Here is a 13,786-nt window from a genome sequence, read left to right as displayed (position 1 = left end):
CTCACAGCAACCTCAAACTCCTGGGCTCAGTGATCCTCCTGCCTCAGCCTCCCGAGTAGCTGGGACTATAGGCATGCGCCACCATGCCCGGCTAATTTTTTCTATGTATATTTTTAGTTATCCAGATAATTTGTTTCTACTTTTTTTAGTAGAGATGGGGTCTCGCTCTTGCTCAGGGTGGTCTCGAACTCCTGACCTTGTGTGATCCTTCCACCTCGGCCTCCCAGAGTGCTGGGATTACATGAGCCACCGTGCCCGGCCTGCAGCTCCTACTTTTTAAAATAGGTTTTATCTTTTACAACAGTTTTAGATTTACAGGAAAATTGCAGAGCCAGTAAACCAAGTTCCACGTACTCCACACCCAGCTTGTGAGCCGACATCCACACAGGCTTGGGCTCTCTCGGTCCTTCCCTGGGGCCCTTCCTGACCCAGGATCCCAGTGACTCTCGGTCACCATGTCTTCTCAGGTTCCTGGGGGCTGTGACGGTGTCTCGGGCTCTCCTTGTTTTGGTGACCTGGACGGCTTTGGGGGTGCTAGGATGTGAACCGGGTGCCCGTCCACGGGTGTCGTTGGTTCTCTCACCGTTGCTGGGTTGGGGAGGACGACACCAGGCGATGGCCTTCCCTGCACACGGTCCCCAGGCACCGCCGCCCACGCTGTTGGGCTTGTCCACGCAGCGACCATGCCCCCCGCCCCGTCCTGCGCTCTGTGGGAGGAGCCTGTGCGCGGCCACACGCGGGCCTGTCGCTCCGCCTCCTGGGGTCTACGTGGGTCGTGAGGATTCTTCTGCAGGGAGGTGTGTCCTGGTCCCCGTGTACCTGTTATTTGATGATTCATGTCACTGGGGACTCAGGGATGCTTATTTTATATTTCCAGGTGTCATTCAGTGCTACTTTGTTAGCTGCTTCTTTAAAAGCTTTTAATTTTAAAACACTTTGTGGCGTAGGGAAGTCTCCATCAGGGCAGGAGGACCCCACTGGGAGCCCGTCCGCGGGTCCTGCCAGCCCCGCCACGTCCCCGTGTGCCCACACAGGTGCTGTTCTCAGTGCCAGGCGTCCATCAGCGTCACGTGGGAGCAGTCGGCTCTGGTCCTGTCCAGCACCCGGCGGAGGCTGGCCAGTGGGGTCCCTGGTCCCCCAGGGTGGTGAGCTGCGTGGACAGCCAGGTCCACGACGGGCTCAGCTCTGGGAGTTTCTGTGAGAACTGGCCGTCCCGACCGTGTGCAGAGCCCAGACGGACGAACCCGTCGGGTTTCTCGTGCCGTGCCCTCTGCTCCCGCCCCACACGGGACGGCAGAGCACAGGGACGGCAGACGAGGTGCACCCTTGTCCCCTGCAGAGACGCTGCTGCCGTTCAGATGGACACGGCAGGCGGCTTGTCCTGCCTCTGGGTGGCGAGGTCGGTCCCACGTGAAGGACGGTTCTGGCTACACTGAGTGGGAGAGGTGGGTTCTCTGTGCACGTCCGGCCGTTGCTAACACTTGGCATCTCGGTTGTTGTTTCAGGGTGGGAGTCCCAGCTCCTGGAAACAGGGTTCCTAGGGGTGTTTCTGTGCCCGCTGTGGACGCTGGCGCGGCTGCCCAGGCTCAGCCCCACGTCCCGGGTCGTCCTGTGGGGCTTCCGCTGGCTGGTGTTCAGGATCATGCTCGGCGCGGTGAGTAGAGCTCCGGTTTGTCAGCACCGTTCCCGACCTGTGCCCGCGGCTCTGCCTGGCCGTGCGGCTTCCAGGTGAGGCGGGACGTGTCCCCCTCGCTGGTCTGCGGCTCCCTGTCCTCCCTCGGCCCGGCCCGGCCAGCGCGTGTCCCCCTGCCTCCCGCAGGGGCCTGTTGAGCGCCTGGAACTCAACTGGCTCCTCCCGCCGTGTGCATGACCACGTCTGCAGGAAACAGCCGCCTGGGCCGCTCCCTCTCCCCAGTCCCTCCTGTGGGTTCTGGGGTGTCTGAAACACAGCAGAGATCGTTTTTAAAGGATGAAAGTCACGTGCCGTGTTGTCTGTGATTCTCCTGCCAGAAACCCTCTCCTGCTGGTCTTTTCTCGTGGACACCCGCTCACCTGGTTTTAGGCGTGTCGCTTACAAAAGCCAGGTACGGGCCGGGCGTCGTGCCCCTGTAGTCCCAGCTACTCGGGAGGCCGAGGCTGGAGGATGGCTGGAGCCCAGGAGTTTGAGGCTGCTGTGAGCTGTGGTGAGGCTGCTGCACTGTAGCCTAGGTGACAGAGTGAGACTCTCAAAAAAACAAAACAAAATAAAAAAGCCAGGTGCGTGGGGCAGATGTTTCACTGGATTCTAGTGGACGTAACGGGCCACGCATGTCTGGTGCTCTGTCTGAGCCCGTCCTCTGCGTCCCTGCTGGTCCCTGGGGGCTCAGGGGGCCACGTCTGTGGTTCCTTCCGACTGCGCTGAGCAGAAAGGTTGACAGCCTTCACTCTCTCTCTTCCGCTTCTCACTCTTTGTTAATTAGACCTTAATTTTTATACCAGAATTACTATAAAACTTTCCATTTGTCACACGAAACCTTGTGCAGATGTGCTGGGCGTGACTGTTTAGATTTCGAGGGGTCGGGGCCCACTGACCAGGAGTCAGGCGTGGCGCGAGGACTGCTCCTGGCCCTGGTGGCGGCTGCCGTGCCAGGACCTCACGTGGTCATCCTGCCGTCTCCTCCTCTGCCTCAGCCCGGAGCATTCCACGGCTTCCCCGCCAGCCCTGACCTGGGCACTGGGGCCGTGTGTGTCAGGGCTGGGCCCTGCGGGGCTGTGGTGCCGTCTCAGCTGCACTAGCCGCAGACGTGGGTGGCGAAGTTCCCGGTGGGAGCTGCCCAGGGCCCGTCGGCTGGTGCGTGCGGCCCCCCGAGGCCCTCGCCCGCCCTCCTCACGTCTCAGCCAGCACCAGCCTGACCAGAGCCCGTGGACGTCTCCTCTGCGAGGGAGCGGACAGCCCGGCCCCTGGACAGGACGGGCGCCTGGGGCGCGGGGACCCCTGAGGCCTCTCCCCAGGGCCGGGCTCCCTGCTGTCTCAGCAGACGCGGCCACGTCAGCCTCGGCAGCCCGGCTGCAGCAGCAGGAGACCCCAGCACGGCCCCAGCGCCGAGGCCCCTCACAGCCGGGGACGAGGAGGCGGGACCAGGCCGTCGCGGGCTGGGAGTCTCCCTCCTCCCTCCCTGTGTTGCAGCCCCTGGTGCTCCTGCCCCGCGGACGTTGCCGTGGCCCTGGCGGCCAGGGAGGGGCAGGCCACTCCACGTGAGGGACATGGGCGGGGCACACCTGGCAGCTTGGTCACCTCTGCTGCTCTAGATCCTTATGGTCTTGACCGTGTGGACGTCCAAGGCTGGCCCGATTCCCAGAGCCCACCCTCTACGCCGTGACACCCGCCCTGTATAGTGGCCGTCCGGGGTTAGCGCTGTGTGGAGCTCAGTGGCCGGGGCCCCGGAGGGCGCTGGAGCAGCAGGGTGTGGCCACGTCCACTCCAGAGGCTGGTACCTGCCTCCCACCGGGCCGGGGTGGAGCTTTGGGGCCCCGTGGCAGGGCCCAGCCCAGGGCCAGCATGAGTGGCCACAGATATCGGGGAGTAGCCCGCGGGGTGGGGTCCAAGCAGCCACCCTGTGTGCAGCCCCCACAGTGAGGTGCGATGTCTCCACACATGTTTTTCCAGGTGATTAGAAAGACAAGATGTTTATGCAGTTCCATTTAGTAAAATATTGAAAGCCTTTTTCGTCGCTAATCACAGCACAGATGTTCCTAGGCTGTGGCTCCTCATCCGTCTGGGACTTAATCTAGAGCCGTCCCCCACCGGGGCTTTAATAAGCATAAAAATGTATGAAATGTTTCAAAGGACTTTATGTGGACCACAGCCTGGGTAGGTGAGGTGGCATCGAGGTGAAGCCCTGGGTGGAGAAGCCCCGCCCTGAGGAGAAGCCCCACCCCATGGAGAAGCCCCGCCCCGTGGAGAAGCTGTCAGACTGTTTCGTGCCAGGCTCGTGGTGCCAAGAGTTGAACTAACTCCCACGACGCCTGGCAGAAGGCCGTGAGTCATCAGCACACGCAGAGCACCTTTCGTGGCGTGTGATTGACGGTTGGTGCCAGCGGGTGAGACACAGTCGGCGCGTGGAGAGCAGTACTCAGGTGGTACGGTCTGGTGTGGGACGTGACGAACCTCCGCAGCGGAAGGCAGAAAGATGGAGTTGGCAAGAGTGACGGCAGCGAGGTGGGGAAAAGCCGCGGCAGACGCGGGTGGGCCGGTGGGCAGCACCCCACCCCACGCATGTGCTCTGGGGTCAGAGCCAGAGCCCGTGGTCGGCTTGGTGGGTTCCTGCAGAAACCGGCACCTGCAGTTTTGTGGCTGGCGTGTCTCAGGTGCCCGTCCTGGGAGAGCCCCATGGCCGCCAGGTGAGGAGCTGAGTGGAAAGGCGGGGACAGGCTCGCCCTCCACGCCCGCGGGACGCCCAGCCCAGGGCGCTGAGCCCCTCCTGACCCCACGGGACCCAGCGCAGGGCCGTGTGGACGCTGGCCTGGGTGGCCGTCTGCGGGGAGGCCCCTCCGCGTGTCCGCCCTGCGGCAGCGCTCTGGGCCTCGGATCCAGGCAGAGGGTGGGCAGCGCGGGGCCAGGCCTAGAGGGCGGGAAGCAGAGGTCAGTGAGGGGCACAGGCGTGGCCCCTCCAGATGCTGCTGGAGCCAGGGGGGGTGCGGAGAGGGATCCGTGCGGGGGCGGGTCCGAGAAGGACACGCCGTCACTCCTGTGTTCTTGAGAAGATGCCGGCCACCGTCTGGTCACGAGAAACTTCAGACAGACCCTCGCGGAGAGACGTTCTTCCAAACAAGCGACCAGCGTTCTGACGGGTGACAAAGTCCCGGGAGACGGCACAGCTGGGGCAGCTGTCCACCTCGAGAACGTGACGGTCAAACACTTCCCGGATGGGGTCCTGGCACGGAAAAGGTGTTGGCGGGAACTCCGGGGGAACGCGGATGGGCTGTGGCTGTGGCCGTCTCGCTGTGGCTTCCACTGGGAAGCCGTCACTGTTCCTACACCCGTGGCCGTTCGTGTATTGTGTTTGGGAAAATGTCTGCTCAGACCCTTTGCCCGCTTTTTATTATGACCGTGTTGTTTTTTTGCTGTTTAACATGAGTTTCGCAGATGTTCACATTTTGGACGTTGCCCCCGTCAGACACGTGGTTTGCAAACGGTTCCTCCCATTCGTGGGTCGCCTTTGACTTAGCCGGTCGTCCCTGTGCCACGCACAAGCTCTGCGGTTTGTCGTGGCCCCGCCGGTCCCTCTGCTCTCGCTGCCTGTCCTCTGGTGCCGTGTCACGGCCGAGGCTGGCGTCAAGGAGCTTTTCCATGGTTTCTTGTAGAGTTTACAGTTTCAGGTCCTGTGCTACATTCAAGTCTTTATTTTGAGTGAGTTTTTTGAGTGGTGTTAGATACAGTGCAGTTTCATTCTTTCAAGTGTAAATATCCAGTTTTCCCGTTTATTGTGTCTTCGTGGAGCTCTTGTCAAATCACAGTTGACCGTACATGAGTGAGTTTACTTCTGGGCTCTCCGTTCTGTTCCACTGGTCAATGGCTCTTATTTCTATGCCTGTAGCCTCTTGTTCTGACCACCACAGCTTTGCTGTATAGTTTGAAGTCGGGAAGTGGGAGACCTCCCACTTTTTTTGTTGTTTTTTAGAGATGGGGTCTTGCTATGTTGCCCAGGCAGGTCTTGAACTCGTGGCCTCAAGCAATCCTCCCACCTCGGCCTCCGGAGTCGGTGGGACCATGGATGTGAGCCACCGCACCTGGCCATTGCCTCCAGCTTTGTTCTTCTTTCTCAAGATCGCATTGGCTATTCTGGGTCTTTTGTGGCTCCACACAAATTTTAGGACTATTTTTTCTATTTCTGTGACAAATGCATGTGGAGTTTTGACAGGGATTGTGTGGACTCTGCAGATCACTTTGGGTGGTGTAGACATTAGATGACAGGTGCCGGGGAGGGTGCGGAGCCCCTGCGCACGGTTGGTGGGGACGTAAATTCGCAGCCACGATGGAGAACAGAATGGAGGTTCCTCAGAAAACTGGAAGGGGAACTACCACGCGACCCAGCAGTCCCAAAGGGAAGAAAACCAGTCTGTGGGAGAGACGCCACCCCCCGTGTTTGCCGCAGCATGTCCACGGTAGCCAGGCACAGTCAAGGGACAGGGGAGGTGGCGTGTGCACACGGCGGGCACTGTCCAGCCATGAGGGGACGAGATCCTGTCGTTGGCAGCAACACGGGTAGTGCTGGAAGATGCCATGTGCAGTGGAATCAGCCGGGCACAGAGACGTGTCTCCTGTTCTCACGCGTGTGAGAGCCGAGGACGGTGGCCGGGGAGAAGTGGGAAGCAGAACAGTGGCTACCAGAGGCCGGGCTGGCGCGGGAGGAGCTGGGGAGAGCGCGGTGGGGGGCACGGTCACAGCCGGGGAGCAGTCGTTCTGCCCGGTGGACCGTGGATGAGCAGAGCCAAAGTGACCCAGTGTCTGTTTTCAGGAACCTCAGAGAGGCGGTTTCAGGTGTTCCTGACACAGAGAAGCGATAAGTGTTTGAGGTTGTGGGTGAAACCCCAGACATAATCCCAGAAGGATTTTTTTTCAGAAACTGATAAGCTGACCCTTCGGCGTATTTGGAAATGCCAAGGATCTCAATAGCCGAATGGTGCTGAGCAGGAATGCGACTGTCGGAGCCTCACTGCTTGGCTCCGAGACTCACTGCAGAACCGCAGTCACGGAGACGGTGCCGTGGGCAGGCGGGCAGATAACCGTGTCGACGGAGCGGGTTGGAGGGTGTAGAGCTCGGCACACAGCGACATCACGGACAGGGTTTGGGACAAGTCACCAAGTCAAGTCAACCGAGAGAGAGAAGCTTCCTCCGCACCTGCCGGAACTCCTGGAGATCCATGTGGGGCAAATGCACCACGACCACTCCGTCACGCTGCACACGACGGGAGTTTGAGACTGGTCACAAACACAAAGCCCTTGAAGGTGGCGTAGACTGTTTTTGCATTCTTGCAGCAGGCAAAGATCTCTTATGACACAGAAAACATTAATCATGAAAGAAAAAAGTAGATAATTTGAACTTCATCAAAATTTAAATTTTCTATTCTTCTAAAGATGCCATTGAGAAAATAGCAAGGCATGGATTAGGAGAAAAATATTCATAATACCATTCTACGTGACAAAGAACCTGTATCTGGAATACATAAAGAATTCATAAAGTTCAATAATAAAGACAATTTGATTTTTAAAATAAGGAACGGATTTTAGCAGACACTTCACAAAAGAAAATATGCAAATGGCTATTAAAAGCACTTGAAAAATTGCTCAGATATGTTGGCTCTTAGGGAAATTGGGAGTAAATCTGCGCTGCGATGTTACGTCCTGCCCCCAAACAGCTAGAATTAAAGACTGATGGAGCCGAACGCCGGCAGGGGCAGCAGTGGGCTCGGGCTGCCCGGATCCAGACCTCACCGTCGACATGGGGTGCTGTGAGCAGGCGGGCAGCCGCATTCCCGCACACGGGAGTGGACGGTACTGCCACCCCGTGGGGCTCTCGGGCAGGTCCGTGCGGGGGAACACACCCCTGCCCCTGAGCCAGCGGCATCACCTGGTGACTTCCCAGAGCAGCCGCGTGTTCGCACACACAGGCTCGGACGGGAACGTTCACAGGAGCTTCGTCCATGACAGCCGGATGCTGTAAACAACACGTGTCCTCCAGCCACGGAACCATGGGCTGTGGCACCTGCGTGCTCGGAGCAGGACGCAGCCGTGGCAAGAACCAGCCCCCACTGCAGGTGGCTGCGTGGACAGTGGGCTGGGCCAGGTGCCTGCAGTGTGTTTGGGTGGCGTCTGGAGCAGGCGGGGGCGGGGGAGGGGCTGGGCCTGACGGGAAGGAGACCACGAGCGAGGACGGCTCTGTGGGGGATGTCCCCAGTCCTGTTTGCGTGGTGGGTGGCCGACGCCCGACGCTGCACGGCAGAGCGCACCGAACCCAGTGCTCAGGCTGTGGTTTGCGTCCTGTGGATCGTGGCTCAGCCCATTGGCTTAGATCCAGTGTCGCGGGTTTGCTCTCTACCCACGATGGTTGCGTGAGATGCGCCCAGTGGGCTCCGCACGCCCAGTGAGCGAGTGACTTGGTTATAACGGATGGACAGGCGGAAGTGGGGCGTGGCGGGCGTGCCGGGCTGGGCGGCAGGACGAGGGGGGCCGCCAGGCCCTCCCGGGAGGGGAGGTGGCCCACGCAGGGGCTCTCCCGTGGTCCTTGCCCAGCAGCAGCCACGTAAGGAACCTGGTGCCACAGGGGACTTCTCATGGCTGAGGAAGGCCGCCTGGCAGTGAGTGGGCAGAAGACGTGGCCAGGTGCCACGCAGGGAGATGCTTCTGGGGAGGGGAGTGCCAAGGGGACGAGACGGGCCCACGCTGGGTGGCGGGGACTGAGGCAGGCCGGGCAGGGCCGTGGGTGCTGCCTCGCATGGCCTCAGCAGCCCCTTCCCTCCTCCTTTTCATCCTCCTCCTCCTCCTCAGCCCGCCCGATCCAGAGTCCTGCAGTCACAGCAGCTGCTGGAATAGGTGAGCAGCAGGCAGGGGTCGGGCAGGCACCTTTCTCCCGCCGTCTGCCACAGCCCTGGGGACGTGGCTGTCGTGTCCTTGACAGGCCTGCCTGGTCCCGGCTCCCCACTCCACGGCGAGGGCGGTTATTCTAATTGCCTGACTGCGTTAGCGGGGGCAGCACTGAGGAAAAGAGGCTCTTTCAGGTCCCGGCACCCGGCCCGCGGGCACCCAGAGGGGGCAGACCTCTGCCTGCGCCGCGGAGGCGTCACGGGAATTTCTGGAAGATGAGGTCTGCGGTGTCTGACCTCTGGCCCCAGCTGCACCCCGGGCAGGACCCTGGCAACCCCTGTGTGCCTCTGGTGTCGGCCGTTTGTCATGGGGGAGGATGGGCTGTTCCTCTGTGGCATAAAGAGGCCTCGCGGCCCAGCGCCGTGGACTTTCCACGTCCCCCGCCCGCCCCCGCAGCCTCCCCAGAGCCCGTCCGTGCGGGTGTCGTGGAGACGGTTTCCAGAGGGTCCCCAGGCTGGGGCGGGTGAGGATGAGACTGCGAGGACAGCGTTAGTGACGTCTCTTCCTAACTGCGTTTGAGCCCACGTGGTTTCCCGCAACTGGCGGCTGACCCTGCCGTGCACATGCATGTGTTCTGTCCCAGATTCAGGGGGTGGTTTTCTGTTTAATCACACGTTGTTTGTAAAAAAATATATATATATAGGCATGTAGATACACAGATACATATCTATCTGTGTGTATATATACGTATATATATTTATATATATGTAGTAAACTCGAAATCTCCCGTCAGGTTTCCCAGACAGCTGTTGACGCAGTAGACCGGGTGGACCCACGTGCTGGGGCTGCTTTGAGAGAGGGCGGTGGCTTCCGGGAGGAGGGTGGGCACCCACAGACAGGCGGGTGACGCTGCCTTTGCAGGAAGTGCCCTGAGACCCCAAGCTGCGGAATCACGTCCCTTTAGTCCCTCGCTGAGCCCCGGGTCACTGCTCGGGTTAGGCAGGGGTGTTGTGGGGAAGCGGCAGTAGGTGGCCCACGTCCTGGGTGTGCAGGCTCAGAGGTGGCCCCCGGGCTCTGCCCCTGCCTGGGGGGCTCCGGGCTGGGGCCCCGAGAGCTGCACATAGCGGGACCACGGGCCTCGCCGCGGGGGAGGCGGACGGAACTCCCGGGCTCTGCCTGGCCCGCATGCTCGGAAAGCCGCAGCGTGGCGCATGCACATGCCGTCCCTGCGCTTGAGGGCTGGGTGGGACCCCAGGCCCTGCGCCCCGCTGTCTGCCGGGGGGCTGACGGCGCTGCCCTAGAGCTCGTGGGAATTCACTCCCGGGCGTTAATCCAAGCCCAGGTCCCTTGGAACTCAAATCCCAGAGCAGCTGGTTTCGGGTGAGCTGCCAGGTGCGATTCCCAGTGGAAAGTGCCATCCTCTGGGCAGCCCCGAGGTCCCGGTGTCGGGAGCCGGGAGACGCGGCTTCGCTTCCTTCGCCACCCACAGCGGAGGCCATCAGGAGTTTCATTCGCTCGGTCTCTCCTCCCCGAGCGGCTGCCTGTGTCCTCGCGACAAAACACTGGTCAGGAAGCGCAGACACCGGCCCGGGGTGGGAGAGGCCACAGCCAGGCAGACCCTCAGGGTGGGCACAGGTGGGCCCTGGGAGCCGCCCGGGTCACAGACTGAATCTCGAAGGCAGCGGTCGCCTGGCGCTCAAGCACGGGGGCCCGTCTGTGCGCCGAGCTCAGCTCCAGAGAGAGAAGTGGCCGCCCAGAGGAGCCGGGACCCCCCACCCGCTCGGGCGTGCCAGCCCAGCCCCCCACGTTCAATTCCTGCTGGGGGGTCGGTGGGCTCCTCCCCTGGTGTCCTGTGCAGACAGGAGCAGCCCCGAGAATGATCCCCGTGTACAGATGGGGGAACCCCTTGGTCAGCAGGGACGCTGGCCCTGGGGGCACAGCAGGGGGAAGGGGCGGGTCTGGGGTGGGGCCCTGGGTGGGCCAGGGACACGGCGTCCACAGCAGCACTGGGGCTGTGACTTTTGTCCGTGGCCCAGGACCTTGGCGTTTTATGTTTTCTTTTTTTTTTTTTTTTGAGACAGAGTCTCGCTCTGTTGCCCGGGCTAGAGTGCCGTGGCGTCAGCCTCGCTCACAGCAACCTCACACTCCTGGGCTCAAGCGATCCTCCTGCCTCAGCCTCCCGAGTCGCTGGGACTACAGGCATGCGCTACCATGCCCGGCTAATTTTTCTCTATATATTTTTAGCTGTCCAGATAATTTCTTTCTATTTTTAGTAGAGACGGGGTCTCGCTCTTGCTGAGGCTGGTCTTGAACTCCTGAGCTCAAACAATCCTCCCGCCTCGGCCTCCCAGAGTGCTAGGATTACAGGCGTGAGCCACCACGCTCGGCTGGTGTTTTACTTTTCCAGACTGGAGTTGTTAAGAAGCATGTTCAGGGACATGGAGCACTGGGATAGGAGCTGTCCATTTCCCCCATCACAGCAGGGCCTGAGCCACCTTTTGTCACCCTGGAATGTTCTGGCATCTCCCGCTCTCCCTTCCCGAGCCCAGGGCGGCAGGGACGTGGCCGCTTGTGCTCCTCGGGTCTGGCACGTTACTGGCCTGTCTGTGCCATTTTTTTCAGAATTAATTTTGGGCTGAAAAAGCCTCAAAGAAGGCTTTGTTCCTTTGACACTTGCTCTGGAAGAAAAAAAAAAAAATCCGTGGAAAATGTGACATGTGCAGCGTGGGGAGGAATCGCTAGATGGGAGGAATATAATTATCCTCCGCTCCTGCAAGAATGTTTCAGATTTTTAAGTGTCTCATATCAGCTTAGAATTTGAATGACATTTTAATTATTTTGTTTTTTTCTTCTGCTCCTGGTTTGAATCTCCGAAGAGTCCCACTTGGGCTCTGAGCCGAGCGGTGCTCCCAGGCACCTGGGTGCTGGCGGCCGCGCCCCTGCCCGGTGCGGTGGTGTGTTCCTGCAGCCGGCGCTCCGCCGTGGCCAGCAGCGTGGTCGCGGGACACGCTGACTTCTGAAGTGCTGTTTTCACACCAACGTGCCGTGCCCCCAGTGGGAGCGTCAGCCGGACGCTGCCTCTCCATGTTCTTGTGGTCTAAGCAAACCCGTTTCCAGAGGACGAGCCCCGTGGTTTTCAAGTTAACTCGTCCTTCAAATCTCCCGTGGCAACGCTCCCGGATACCCTCCGCACAGCCCCCCTCCCAGGCACCGTGACGTCGGGGGCTCGCGGTCCAGTGGCCCAGGCCAGAGGGGTCAGGTGGCCGCGGCCCCTCGCAGTCCCCTGCCCTGTCCTGTGGGCTGCACGGCCCGCACACATCTGGGGCTGGACACGCACCAGGGCCCGGCCCTGCCTGGGTCACTCTGCTGGCAGGGTGCAGAGGCCCCTGCCTTTGCCGAGCGCACGGTGGCCAGAGACTTGCACAGCCCTGTCCCCACTCCGCCCTCCGCTGGCTGGGCAGTGGTCCCTGGTGATCACCAAGCGCTGGTCTCACGTTGCCGGTGCTGCTTTGCAGACGTGACGGAAGTCTAGGGAGAGTGCACTGCAGGGAGGAGGGCTGGGGCCGGCCTGGGACAGGCCGGGGCTCCCTGGAGGGGAAGAAATCCCGCCCTGGGGCCCAGCTGTCCTCCCTGGTGGCCTCCCTGCTCCGCCATGCCTGTGCCCTGCCCTTCCTGCCTCCCAGGGCTGCCCTGCTGTGACCTGGACTTCTGACCCCAGGGTGACAGTGTCAGGTGGACCCAGACTCCCAGCACCTCTGCGGGCGGCAGCCCTCACCCGGGTGACGAGGGCTAGTGCCCCTGTACGAGGGACCCCGGAGACCCCTCGCCCTCTGTCTGCATGTGAGCATGTGGGGGAAGATGGCCGTCTGTGGCCGGGCAGTGAGCCCTCACCAGAGCCTGGCCCTGCCAGGACCCTGGGCTCAGACCTCCAGCCTCGAAACATGAGAAATAAATTCTCTTGTTATGAGCCACCCAGCCTGTGGTGCTTTGTCACAGCCACCAGGACAGACAGACACCCCGTCCTGGCCCCTGCACCTCCGACGTGCTGCCCTCCCCAGGATGTGGCCTCTTCCGGGCCCAGCTGGACCTGGGCTTGCAGAAAGGGCCTGGCACCCCATGGCACTCGGTCCACGTGCGCTGGATGCGTGGATGGCGGGCGGGTGGAAGGACAGGTGGGTGGAAGGACAGGTGGGCGGTGAGTGGATGGGGGGTGGGGGGTGGATGGAGGCAGCGGGACTTGACCAGTAGTCGGAGCTGCAGCAGCCGCTGTGTGTCTCAGGAGGAGGCTGGGGCTGTTTCGCCATCTGTGTAGTTTCTTACCTTCCGACTCAGCGAGTGAGTAAGAGACAGACACTGGAGGAGAATCTCTGCGTCACAAGCTGTGGTTTTGGTCCCGGTAGGGGACAGTTTCTCACTTGTCGGAAGTCTCGAGTGCCCAGGAGAGAGCAGACAGGCACAGGTGCCACCTCCTTCCTGGCGCTCGCTGGTGGCTGAGGTGGCCGCAGGACCGACTGCTCACGGAGCCCCACGGCGGCCTCGCCCCGTGTCTCCCGCTGGTGCCCCCGTCCTCACCTCGGGACTCAGGGCGGCACAGCGGTTCACGGGGAGGTGCTCCAGGCTGAGCCTGGGGTTCCTCGCGTGCTGCAGAGGGGGCGGCCGCGGGTCGGACACGGCCGCGTCTTTCTCTCCGGCCCACTGAGCTCGTGGCTAGGCGGCGGCGGTAGCAGTCGGGAGTCACTGCTTTGGCGCGGTCCTCGGCGTCTGCAGGGGGGTTTGTGCTCAGGACGCTGCAGGCTCCTCCGTGAGCAGGGCCCCCGGCTGCAGCACAGTGTCACGATGGTGACGCTCGGACGTCTGCGCAAGCCCAGGGGACGTTGGCCTCGCGAAAAGGAGCCGCTGTTTGTTTGTGCTTGTACCGTGTGCCTGCCGAGTTACGCTCTCTGACAGAGGTCTGAGCGCGCCTTCGTGAAGCTTTGCTTGAGCTTTACCTTCTGGGGCATTTCGGGCACCAGGTGAATCCGTTCCCTGCCGGTCCTGCCCGGCAGGTTCTCGGCCGTGGCCGTCACTGACGCCGCCTCTGTCTTGCCTCGGCAGGGCCTGATCAAGATCCGGGGGGACCCGTGCTGGCGAGGCCTCACCTGCATGGACTTCCACTACGAGGTGAGCCGCGCCCGCGCCCCGCTCCAGGGCCCTGCCCACGCCCGGCGAGCCGCCTCCTTGTTT

At 61.5% G+C, this 13,786-nt stretch overlaps 1 protein-coding gene across 4 annotated transcripts in view; it reads left to right on the top strand.

Moving 5' to 3' along the window:
* LMF1 (lipase maturation factor 1) overlaps positions 1–13,786 on the top strand; it is a 62,913-nt gene that overhangs the window by 26,108 nt on the left and 23,019 nt on the right. For 3 of the 4 annotated variants that reach the window (XR_006733159.1, XM_045541046.1, XM_045541048.1), the window contains exons 4-5: positions 1,506–1,654; positions 13,658–13,723. Coding sequence is in view for 3 of the 4 variants with exons in the window: in XM_045541046.1 (XP_045397002.1) it covers positions 1,506–1,654; positions 13,658–13,723 (215 nt within the window). In the remaining variant the exon portion in view is untranslated. The remainder of the gene's footprint in view (positions 1–1,505; positions 1,655–13,657; positions 13,724–13,786) is intronic. The other variant, XM_045541047.1, reaches the window with a different exon arrangement.

The sequence above is a fragment of the Lemur catta genome, chromosome 2 (assembly GCF_020740605.2).
Source record: "Lemur catta isolate mLemCat1 chromosome 2, mLemCat1.pri, whole genome shotgun sequence".
NCBI lineage: Eukaryota > Metazoa > Chordata > Mammalia > Primates > Lemuridae > Lemur > Lemur catta.
Note: the sequence above shows the minus strand (reverse complement) of the source record. Positions and strands in the feature narration are given on the sequence as shown.